At 38.0% G+C, this 12937-nt stretch overlaps 1 protein-coding gene across 1 annotated transcript; it reads right to left on the reverse strand.

Moving 5' to 3' along the window:
- Nucleotides 1-10057: 10057 nt before the first annotated feature.
- On the reverse strand, nucleotides 10058-12666 carry LOC112182015 (linamarin synthase 2). The gene is made up of 2 exons (XM_024320446.2): nucleotides 12135-12666; nucleotides 10058-11213 (listed from the first exon to the last, which is right to left on the reverse strand). The coding sequence occupies exons 1-2, from the start codon at nucleotides 12646-12648 to the stop codon at nucleotides 10288-10290; spliced, it is 1440 nt and encodes a 479-aa protein (XP_024176214.1). The 5' UTR covers nucleotides 12649-12666; the 3' UTR covers nucleotides 10058-10287.
- Between the last annotated feature and the right edge of the window lie 271 nt (nucleotides 12667-12937).

Consider the following 12937-nt stretch of genomic DNA (forward strand, 5'->3'; position numbering starts at 1 on the left):
CTCCAGGGAGGCTTTGTAATCACTGGGATTAGTTGATTCGAGAGAGGTCCGTGTTATGTCCTCGAATCCTAGTATTTATACCCAGGTCTTCGACTGTTCCTTGCTACAGAAGGATTATTGATTGAAGTTCCCTATTCAATCTCTGCTACTTGACTCCAATAAGGTTTCGTTTTCCTTATGGATTACGGAATGAGCGAAGCTGTAACCCAAACCCAAGTAGGCTTATTTTTGGGCCGCAGGTATCGGCTCGCTACGCTAAATCCACTAAAGGATCCTGCCAAAATTACTTTTGGGCTCAAACAGATATGTCAGAGGATTTATATATATTCTCATATCTGCAACCAGCTAGATTGAGGTGTTGGGTATTCAAAGATCTGAGTTCGATCATTTCAGACGAACAAAGGAGTTTTTGCTCAATATTGGTTTTGTTGGGTGTTTGGGTTTTGTTGGGTTTAATTAACAAGGGTATTATTGGATATTTGCTAGGCGTAGTTAGAGAAATTTTATAATTTTGCTGGTTTAAAAAAATTTGCTGGGTACATTTAGATAGACCATAATCCCAAATCTCCACACCTTCTCGAAAACTCGATTCTCGTTGATTTCAAATTCAAATCGATTTGATTCGATTCTAGTAGATTCCAGATGGCACAGATCAAACAAATAAATCAAGCCTCCATGATTGTTGATGACGACAAAAATAGCCATGATTCCTAGTTGGATTGCTCTGAATCGAGCTCCTCCGCCTTCGTTGTTTCGGATCTGTTCGAGGTTTTCAATTGGATGAGATTGTTTAGGTTCGAATAAAATGTTATAGAGTATGAGTTTACAAAGAAGAAGTTGACCATGGGTATGGAATCGGCCAAGGCAGAGCCCGGGTCTCGTAATGTTGGAGTTCAATTGCTTGCTAATAACTATTCTTTTGATTGTGCAATATCATCAAATCCGGATAAGAATGGGCTGAGGAGAGTCATATTGGGGAAGCTCCTGGTTCGAAGAAAGTTAATCTCAGTTCCAAGGAGTTTGATTATGATGTGGATAGTTTTATGAATCCCAAAAGATAATATCATATGAACTCTCACATTATGCCTCTTTTTGTTGTGAGCTTCAAGGCTCCTGCTAACTTGAAGGATATTGCAAGAAACCATTCAGCCAGTGCGGACTGACAAATTGTTGGTTTGGTGGTCAAAAAATTCAACAACTAATTGTAAATTGTTGTGAGCTTGAAGGATATTGTTGATTGTTGTGTCCATCAAAAACTTCAATAGCTAATTGATGATGACATTATTAAAATGGTTCTTGAGGTGACGCTAATTGTAAATCTTTGTTCAACAGCAAGCCAGCAACTCATAACTCCAAGCACAGATATAATATGGTTAGTTGCATCAGTTCTCCTTTCTTATGCATTCGATCAGGATATGCAATTAAGGTTGGTGGGCATGTACGTGGCCACCTAGCAAATGTTTAGGCCACAAAAGTTTAGGGCCACGTGTGCTATAATTTATATGTTTTTTTTTTTTGGGTACAAATTTATTTGTGTTTTAGGAAATTAGAAATTTGAAGAGAATAATCTGTAATTTCTCATTGATAATAGGAACCTCTTTATCTACAGGATTACAAGCAGAGAATATAAGTTTTATAAGGAAACTGAATCGTACAATGATTAGAATATCTCTAAAGATATCTGTAAGACTAACCCTATTACAACTTGGACAAGTCACTAAAGATTGGGTCAGATACATAAATTAGATGTCTTTAAACATTCCCCCTTGTGTCGCTCAAACGTGGTGCTCTTCTCGTTGCCTTGTTAAAAACCTTGTCGAGTAACAAAAATCCAGTGAGACAAAAATAACCTTGATCGAAGGAGAAAAATAGTACAACACACCCTTCATGTTTCGAGATCATACATGTAGACATCTCTCTCTAATGTCTGCATCTCCTCCTGATGACTACGATCATGGGAGTTCAGATAACTTCCACAAACGATGCTACCAACATATTTCTCAATAGTGGATTTAGGCTATGACTTAGTGAACAAGTCTGCCACACTGTCTTCAGATTGAACCTAGTTCATTTTGATCTTGAGAAGAGTCTGTTGTTGCTGATTATGCTTGGTGTTATCGCCTTTGATGTAGTCTTGCTTCATTTGTTCAAAACAAACAACATTATCCTAATAAATGCTCGTAGGCTCATCTGTGGTAGACTTCAAACCATAATTGCTTTGAGCATGCATAATTATGGATCCAATCCACATACATTCCGAACTAAAGAGCAAGCTTTCCAAAACGAAAAGTGGGCCTTAGAAGCAACCAATGAGGATTTTGGTTGAGCCACAAAGTCACAATTGTCTTGAGAAGTAGAAAGAGGAGTAAGGCAGCAATATTGGCATCAATGCCATGCTTTATTTAAAAATGGATTTGAATGGATTTTTTTTTCAATTGGAAATTTTCAATTAAGCCTAATACTTATTTGATTTCAATTAGGTACCAGGTCTTATACAGGTCAGTTGCGAAATACCTCGTTTGTTACAATTGCAATACTTCCTAAAAAAAGTTCATCTATTGGACTAAGAAGGTAAAGGAAAAAGTGAGTTGGTTCCTCATACTCACCAGCGATTTTCGTAGGTTGTTGTTCCTAAATAATTTAATTGTAGGATTTAAATATTAAAATAATTTGAAAAAAAAAGTGTTTGGCTCCAGTTTTGCTGTAGCTGGTCAACAATCTCTTTTATGCGCGCGGGCGTGCCAGCACCGTCGGGTGCGGTCATCAGGGATGTCCCTTGACCTGACTTCTTTCAAGTGATTGTAGACGAGGAGAGCACCAGCCTCGTCGCAGGGGTCTTTGTGCCTCATGATGAGGACTTTTGCTTAGTTTCTTCAATATCACACAATCGATACTCGTCATCGTAGATCGAGCAGAGCGAAAATCACCGGGAAGTGGGAAGAACTTGCTAAAGCTTGACTTTAGCTTGGCTGGTTTGCGAGGGCGTTACCCTTGCTTGGCTGGTTCCGTAACCGTTGTGGTCGCGGTACTACAGTCGGCTCTCTGGGAGACCAGGACCGAAGCACGTTGACAGAGGGTTTGGTGGCACTGACAGTTGGCACTTGAGGATTCTAGGACTGGAGTGTGATCACCGGTAAGAGAAGGAGAGGAGTTGCTCTTAGAGAGGGGTTGCTCTAGAGAGGCTTAGATAATCTTAGAGATTGTTGTTGAATTGTGTTGTCAATCCTTACTTGTTGTATCCTCTATTTATAGGCTACCAAGCCATAGTGGTTGGCCTTAAACAAATCATGATGGGTTAGGTTTGAGCACTTAAACACTAATGAAATTGTTAGGTTTAAGCACTTAAACACTAATGGAATTGTTAGGTTTGAGTCACTTTCTGCTCTTTTATTCCTTCAGTTATATCTCCACCAAGAAATCAGAATGGGCCTTCGACTTCTTCATTTCAAATGATCCATAATGAGTTTAGATCATTGTGGTGAAATTTCAGAGCTTAATTCCATGTGGTTGGGCCGGAAACGCCGCTGGACTCCTTACAGGTCCAGTTTTCCAGTTTTGCTTATATAGAAAATTGGACTGATTTTCCACTCAAAACTAGCTCTGACACTCTTCATAATAAATTATCCTTGGGATGTCTAGAATTAATCTAGAAAGTTTTAGCTCATTTGGATTTCGTTTGGTTAGTCTGCCGCCCTTCCTTCCTTGTTTAGCTCGATTTCTCCTAGCCGAAGTAGGAAAATATGCTAAAGTTGACTTTTTATTTCCATGCTTCCATCATTTCCTTTTCTTGCAGCTCGCATAATCATCCATAGTAGGTTTTATTTAGCCTCTAAATAATATATTTTGAACTTGTCGACAATATATAGCTTGAGCCACTAACATAGGCTCAATTTCTCCAAGACATGCCTTATCAGGCCAAAATGCTCATTTTGGGTCCAAACAAAAAGAATAGCAAATCCATGGAAATAAACAAAAATATGTGTTTTTAGGATTAAACAAAAGGATTCGCAAATAAAAAAGGCAATGCTGCAACTAGCCCATAAATTGTTAAAGCTTCCATGAAAGCTAGACTAAGCAACAAAGTACCTGTATTTTTCCTTCCGCCTCGGGTTATCTCGCGATCCCTTCTACAGCCTGTCCTGCAGCAGTACCTTAAACAACCCTAGGTCCAATAGAAGCAAGTCCAACGGCCAATCCAGCAGCAATAACTGAAGCGGAAAAAATCAATGGATTCATGATAAGTTCCTCGCGCCAAAAAAATAAAATAAAGAAATAGTTAATGATACAACCAACCAATATTCAATTCACAATTACAAACAAAATGGAAAGGCTTCTATTGAAATCCTATCTAAATTCACAATAGTAAGACAAATTAGATATATCTATACCTAGTTCATGTATACAATAGTAGGCGGCGCCGGCATTAGCCGGCCCGGTGTGGACGGCAGTGGAGCCATGTGACATGGCGGCGTCCCTTTCTCTCCTTGAATCAATTTTGGATTCTTACTTCTCTTCATTTTGAAGAAAGGATGCCCGTGTGAAGTGTTTAATATATGGATCATCATGTCACGACCTGGATGTCTCAAACGATCATGCCAAAGCTTATATGTGTCAGAATCCCAAAGATCATCCCTTATTACATTGTTGAATTCAATTACTAGAATAGTGGTTACATATAACCCACTAGAGCGAGACATAAGTTTCTCTAATACTCGTTTTCGTCCTTAGCCATTAGAGGTAATGCAAAGGAACTCTTGTCTATTCTCACAATGTGTTTCCACATGAAAACCATTAGCTCTAATATCTTTAATCAAAGGGTTCTTCCAGCCCTAGCAGCATAGAGAGCTTCGATGACATTAATGATTGTGCCATTTGGCAACAAGAATTGAGCTGGTCCTCGGCCAGGAATCAATTTAGATGACCCTGCAATCGTAGTCAGTGAAGATTGAGTAGGCATCATCTCAAGGAATAATTGCCTATCTCGAAGTATAGTGTGCATAGTGGCACTTTCTGCGAGGCATTCTACCTCTTCAGGAAACATACCTAAAAATAAAAAAGTACAAAATTAAAATATGTTCAAGACATTCAATAAAATAAATCAATACTTTATTAATAATAGCCAATGATTACATCAAAGTTTCTTAACGAAAATCTAATCCAAAATAATAAAATCAAACTTAGACAAATATAATTACTCAATCCTTTCGGTAACTCCAATTTGGTAATGACCAGGTAAGGTAAGGCGAGATTTTGGTGGAACAATGCTCACTTGTAAAACTGTTCTCTCATATCAAACATTTTCTTGGCATCACAATTAATTGGATAGGCCTAGTCAAGAAAGAGTTAAAAACTATCATCATTTATTGATTTAAGGCTAATGCCATTACATAAAATTCGTGGAAAAATAAAGACTATTTAATCAAATCTGTGGCATCCATGTGCTTGTCTTTGCCAAATTTGATATCTGCTATTGTGAGATTGACGTCATTGTCATCTCCATCTTCTCTTTCAGCTGAGAGATAGGCTTCTTTCTCTCTCAAGTCCCTATATGCCTTGTATTCTGCAGCTAACTTGTTGCTTGCAATGCATTGTTTAAACCAGTGCTCACTAGATCTGCATCTATGATATACGTCGTTGTGGTTGCCTCCCTTTGATTGAGGTGCAGCTTATGCACGTGGGAAATTTTGGCATCCCTGTTGGACGTTGAGGTCTCCCCTATGGCCAGTGGCGTTGCACCACGGCCGGCGGCGCAGTGCCCCCCTGATGTGCTCATATTATCCTATATTTCTATGCCTCTTAATCTTGGTTTTTATGTTTAGCTCTCCTTATTTATGATTCATTTACTTGTTCTAGTTTTTTTATAGGTTTGTTCCATAGAAAGAAGAAAAGAAGCTAAAATGAGCTAAGTAGGATTGAAAGGCAATGTGCAATCTGAAACTGGGAATCTGTCTGTGCAGAACTCCTAACTTCTCCGAATTACTGGGAGTTATCCAGATTGAATCAGACAATGAGCCTTATATCATTAGAAAGCTAAGGATGTCTATTTTCTGTTGAATTTTACGGATCTTGATTTCAATACTTCTGGAGAAAGTTATGATTATTTGATTGAAGATAGGTCATAACAGGAAATCTGCTCGGGAATTTACAACCATTCGTGGAGAACTCAAGTTTTATGGCACAAGATTGTCAATCCTAATGTTTCAAGGAAGTTAATTGAGATGAAGATTCAATGATGAACTTATTCCTACTTCTACAAGAGATGTTTCAAAGTTTTCCCATTTCAAATGAAGAAAGGAATCTAAACCCAAGTTTTACAAGGAAACATGAAGCCAAAGATGTGTAGAAAATCTTCCCTATATAAAGGAGCACAAATTTCATAAGAGGAGAAGTCTCGGGAGCACAATGTAGACGCCTGAGGAGCAGAGACGACTCATCCATCTTTCCCCTTCTTTTTCCCTTCCATTCTTTTTATGTTTTTCCTATGTTTTATTTAGTTATATTTTGCTAAACCTTTTTCAAGGGTTAGGATGATGCCTTAGCATGATTTTTTATGTACTTTGATGACTTATTGATTGATTTATAGTTTCCTTATGATGAATTCGTAGTCACTATTTGAATTGATGCTTTATGTTTAAGTTCTTCGATTGCTCACCTTAGGGCTTTGCATATAGTAATTAGAAGACGAATTTGAGGCGTACCTGCAATATAATTCAAATTAGCTTCTTGTGATTAAGAGTTGTGAATTACATTATTATCGTACCTGAAGTAACGGTTTGCATGATTCACTTGTTTTCTAGAACGTAATGAGTCCTATGTGTTAAATTTATGCCGTACCTAGATAAACTACATGTTAGGATATACAACCTCTGCCATACCTAGAGAGAATCATACACTTAAGGAAAACTATGGTCTAAGTGCCATACCTGGACTTAGATACAAGAATCGTCATCAAAAGAAACAAAAGAATTTGTTAATTGCATCGAAACATAAATAGGATTGTTAGTGGTTGATTCCGAAACCCTAGGTTTTATCATCTTTGCTTTTCAACTTATAAACTTTATTTTGTTTGTTTGTTTGTTTCACATTATTTCTTTATTCGAAAACCTCAAAACAATACTTTCTTTATCTTAATTGTTCATTGTGATTCTGTGTTTGGATTAATTGAGTTAGGGTTTAAATTAATTATCAATCCTCAGTTGGAACGACCTCGTACTTGCACACTATACTAACGACGATTCGTGCGCTTGCGAGTTTTAATTAAAATTTAACAACACCCCCTCTCACACGTTGGCTTGTGTTGCCACGTGTCCGCACCTCATTTTGGTGGTTACCTTCTTTTGTAGGGTGGTTATATGGACCCATACGTCCATTTTGTTGTCCCTTAACTTTAGGGTTCCGCTCCTTGCGCTCTCTTTTGGGTGCATTATAATATTTCACCTCATGAACGCTCTTAGTTCCAACGGGCCTTAAATTATAATTCTTCAGGAGTATGTTATCATGTTTCTCAGCCACAGACATAACATTGATTAGCTGATGAAACCTTATGATTTGTCCAGAATTGTACTCACCTCTGTATTGCTTAGATACCAAGAGTGCTGAGATGGGGAAGATAGAGAGAGTTTTCTCAATTAGCTCATCTTCTGTGAGATTTACTCCACAAAACCCAACATCAACTTGATGCGCCGAGCCTCTGAATTGTATTTAGAAACAGACTTGACGTTAGAGAAGTGTAGGTCATTCCACTTCACTTTCAAGTCAGGGAGGAGAGAATCTTGGACATTACCAAAGCGCTCTTCTATTGCAAACATAGAGCTCTCGGATCATTGATCGACATGTATTCTAATAGGAAGGATCCTTCCATGTGACGTCGCATCAAGATGAGAGCTTGAGCTTTCCTAGTTGGCGTTGGCTCGAGTATAACATCTGGATTCAGTGCTTGAATGATGAGCAAGATCCTTTTCGCAGTGAGATGGTTCTCAACATCGATTACCCAACTACGTAACCTATGCCTGAAGAGTCAAACTTAGGAAAGTCGAGCTTTTGTGCATTTTCATTTGACATCCTGAAAAGAAAAGGAGAGTAAATTAGTTTTAGAGTAAAAACTTCAACGACAACTAATATAAGATTTTCAAGCCTCTTTGCTACCAAGAAATTGATTTCCAAGAAGTTAGGACTAGACCGAAACAATGATATTTGAATGGTCAATTTCAATGCTCACGAACTTTCTTAGTAACGCTTTTAGTTCGTATTATGGCGTGAACTCCCCATGGTTCCTCTTTTATGAATCGAACCCGCGTTATAAGAAAGGTGAGATGAAGAAGGAATTTTGGAAGTCCCTGAGAAAGAAAACAACGAGAATTTAAATAAAGCAGGAACATTTATAAAAACTTGTTGTTCGAAGCTTGAAATTTGAATCACGTGCGTGTTGGAGTAGGCGTGAAGATGCTTGTCGAAGCGAGGCAACGGGACTGTGAGGTGAGGCTAACCGAGGCGAGTCTAGTAGTGAGGCTAATGGCGAGGCTAACCGGTGGAGGATTTTCTTGAGAATTCGGATTTTGATTTCAAGGTTAGGCCTCATGCTGATAACGTGTTTAAGAATAAAGGTTGTAGAGAAGATTGTAGGGAGAAATTGATGTGTCTTTCATTGATAATAGGAGCCCTATATATAGGGATTACAGGCACATAATCTTAGAGTACAAGGATTCTTATTCTAACTAGAAATAGGAATCTAGAATATTCTCTCCTATTACAATTACAGAAAGTAATTCTAGTTTGACAAGGCACACTAAAGTCAATTATCCTTCAATACTACTTAAAAAGTCTGAATTTTTTTTTTGAATGTGTTGCCATACTGAGATGTTGCATATTAAAAATAGGGCAGGCAGAGGATACATTACCCAGCTTTCTAAGTATAATTCAGGGATTAATGATCAATTGTCATTCGGATGCTGTTGTTATGTAGATTCTCCCTTTATATGTTGATTATTCTAGAAGACATGATGTCATAGAGTATGTAGGAGTCGGAACCATTCCTAGTTGAGGCTCATTTCCGATGGAGGAAAGTTGCCATGTGTGCTTTCATAACTATATATACAGACCATGTAAAAAGAAGAAGAAGATTCAAGACAGGAAAAATAGAGTATGATACATTTTGAGCTAATAAAGTTTTCTGCATGATCCTAAACTCAAATCTGTAGGGGGAACAGGTACAATGGGCTCTGGCAATAGATCAGTATAATCTTATTGACCTAACCATGTAGAACAACAAGACACTGCTCCAAAACTTGAAAGGAAAATCATATCAAATTAGACCTCACAGAGGAGACGAATAGGTGAGGAACTTTGTGGCTTGAGATTATATCTCAATGTCATTTGAGAATCTAAAATGCACACGTGATTATATATGAGGATTCAAATACAAGCCCGTGCTTGGATGTCAAAATGTTGTTTAACTCTAACATCATTGTATAGAACCAATTCCTAATTTTCAAGAATTTAAGAGAATTGTGTATATCTGGAAAGCACTGGAGCGCAGAGCAACCACAATGACCAATTTTTCAAGAGAGTTGAGATGGCCGAACCACTTGGCACCATCGATGGTCTCACAAATCAGAAGGTAGATCTTGAGACAAGTGAGAGTACTGGGCAACAGCCACTCCTTAGATTCTGCATATTCGTTGCATTGCAGTTCTGACATAAAGAAGAAAGCTTTAAATAAATTGGTTCAAGTTATGGTTAAATTATTTGTTGAATTTTTTTTATTTGATAGATTTCTAATAGTGGGACAAACTTCTAAGTTGACTAGACATGTCATCTCATCACCGTATTTCATAAAATATAAGCCTCACATAAGCCATAGGTCAGCAAGTTAATGGACTCACTTAATGGAAGACTAACGGATTGGACTGATTGGATCAAAATTGAAAGTGCATGGGTGTTTTTTTCTTAAATTAGAAGTTCAGGGATTGAATTGATTTTAGACTCAAACCATAGGGTAGTAATAAGTATTTAGCCCTTAACAGCATAATTGGACAGATGGGACCTATTGGAGGGAAATTGAGATATATTAGGGAATTTTTGGATGAAATTGAAATGTCAGGGACTGAAATGATGTTGGAGACAAATTACAAGGACTAAATAGATTTTAGCTCTTTTCTCATTATAAGGCTATCCCATCTTGACAAACAATTAAGATCCGAGCCAAATATGACTTAAAAAGAAAATGCTATGCATGAAAATAAAATAATCCCTGATCTGATAGTTCATAGACACAAGGGATTTTTTTCCTTATTGAAGAGCCACCTTAATCAGTCTCTCAAAATTATTGTACGATGATCCTCCAGTGTCAGTAGCTGCTATTGCTTTCTTCTTCCATTCCTCTGCCTTTCGCCTCATCTTCATGCCTTTCTCCCCTTCCAGCATTTCCTTAACAAGTGCTTCAATGTCATTGCACTTAACATCATTGTTTACCTCCATACCAATTCCCCAATCAGTACACAGGAAACGGCAATTTGTAAGTTGCTCAGAACGGAAAGGCCAGCAAAGTACAGGCACTCCCTCCGATATAGTTTCAATCGTAGAATTCCAACCACAATGTGTTAGAAAAACCCCAACTGATGGATGTGCTAGCACTTGCTCCTGTGGGCACCAACTTGTTACGTAACCCCTATCCTTTATCTCCTCAAAAAATTCTTCGGGTAAAACTACCGAATCACCTTTTACAACATCAGGCCTGACAATCCACAAAAAATGGTGCTTGCTATTTGCAAGTCCCCATGCAAATTCTTTCAAATGTTGGTCTGTCATCATAGCTATGCTCCCATAATTCACATACACAACCGAATCAGGTTTCTGTTTGTCAAGCCATTCGATGCATTTTGCGTCTTCTTTCCATAAGCCTGAGCTTAGGGACTTGACCAAATTGCTTTCGGGCCCATGCCTACCAAGCAAAGCAAGTGGACCTATTGTGTAAATGTTGGGAAACATGGCTGAGATTTCTTCTAACACTTCATGCTCCAATTCGTCAAACGTGTTGAAGATGATTGCAGAGGATTTCAAGCAGTGTTGTGCTTCAGATCTCAAGTAGTCGAACATTATATCATTGACATTAGTGACTCTGATAAAGCTAGGGATGTCCTTGAGCCTCATATTCCTCATGCCTGGGATCCAATCAATTGGCTCATCGAGTGTACCATCTTGCATGAAACTTTCATCTGATCGAAATGTAAGGCAAAAATGATTAGACACTGTTGATGTTTTACGTTTAAATATAATAGTAAATTTGGATAACAGATATCTAAATTCAAGACAGTTACCATTCATACTCTCAGCTTAGTTTTCAGTCGTAAAACTTATATTTTATTATTTTAGAATACTAAAGTAATAGGTACATGCAAAGATGATAATATGAGTGAGAACAGCTTGCTTTAATTGAAAGCCAGCCAAGAATAAGGAGCAAAACTTAGGACTATCCTATCTAGAGCCGGCCAATACGATCTACTCATTTTACATGATCGACAAATGCCCAAATATGACTATATATCCAGCGCTGCAAATTAATGAACCTTATTGGCCAGCCTCATATAGAGAAGCCTATCCAGTTCTGCACTAGATTAAGAGGATACGAATTATTGTAGTAATGGTGCCGATAAGACACGACTGCATTTTCAGTCTCGATCATGTGTTCATTAATGCACTAAATCTCAAACATAAGAACTGTTAATGATGTTATATTGTCGTTCTACTGGTGCTTGTTTATCTCTAGCTGCTGTTTTCCGATCCTTTTCTTTTCCTCTTCCTCTTCCACAGTGCCTGTTTTCTTGTCTGTTGATTAGTTCTCAAGTGGCTCTAGATCTGTTTCACTCAACCTTCCATGTATGACATGATAAGGAAAAGTTTCCAACCCAAAAAAAAAAAGAAAAAGAAATCAAAGTACATGACAAGTCATATATACTGACTATACACTTGGAGTAAGAGTATGTAATACCCAAATAAATTAATAAACATAAACAAAAACATTTGAAATTGTTCTTTCATTTGAGTTTAGATTTTATATAATTCATGGTGCTATATATACATCTCTTTTCCATTTTCCCTTTAGCTCAACAGTCAGCTGTCAGAAAGAAATGAAGTACCTTTGAATGGAACAATGCCTCGTTTGACGAGTTCGCCGTATTGCAGGTACCCCATGAAGCCACAAGCAGAAGAAGTCCAAAGCTGAACCCCAGGAATCCCCATTTCCTTAGCAACTTCCCTCCCAAATCCCATGATCCCGTCAGAAACTATACAAGTAATATGTGGCACTTCAGACGAGGAATTGCGTTTAGTCACCAGCTCCTTGAAAGGGCCTAGACATGTTTTCCTGATGGAGTCGCATAGAGTTGGAACATCTTGGGTTGCATCTTTATCTGAAGGTGGCAGCCCGTCCGGTATGGTCGCAAATTGGAAGTCCGGTAGTCCCTTGACGGAATCAGAGCCTCTGGACCGGATTAAACGCCGGTGGTTGAACTCGGTGTTGACGAAGGTTATCTGGAATCCCCTGGAATACAGAAGCTTGGCTAATTGCATCATAGGGTTAACATGGCCTTGTGCTGGGAAAGGGAGACAGACTGCATGGAGTTCTTTGGCTCCTAGTTGTGTTGAACCCATCTTAATTTATGAAATATGAAATAGTATTGCTAGGAAAATTTTGCTTTTATAGAGACATTTCTATTGCGCAAAGAGGAAAAAAAAAAAAAAACGAAACATTGCAAGCTTAACTTTGGTTTCTGGTTACATTTATATTAATCTCCCAACTACTCTCCATTAATACTGTACATATTGCAGGATAACAAGAAGATGACAAAATGCACTCCAATGTTTTTACAGAGACCTATAATTTAGTCATCCCTATCTACCTATCCAATTTACATGCATAGTTGCATACTTTACTAGGTCT

This window comes from Rosa chinensis, chromosome 1, assembly GCF_002994745.2.
Source record: "Rosa chinensis cultivar Old Blush chromosome 1, RchiOBHm-V2, whole genome shotgun sequence".
NCBI classification, from domain to species: Eukaryota; Viridiplantae; Streptophyta; class Magnoliopsida; order Rosales; family Rosaceae; genus Rosa; species Rosa chinensis.

Bases quoted from the DNA above. Each gene is read 5' to 3' on its own strand.
- LOC112182015 (XM_024320446.2), bottom strand. From the start codon at position 12,648: ATGGGTTCAACACAACTAGGAGCCAAAGAACTCCATGCAGTCTGTCTC. The intron at 11,214-12,134 runs GTACTTCATTTC...CATTTCGATCAG, and splicing joins AGGCATTGTTCCATTCAAAG to ATGAAAGTTTCATGCAAGAT.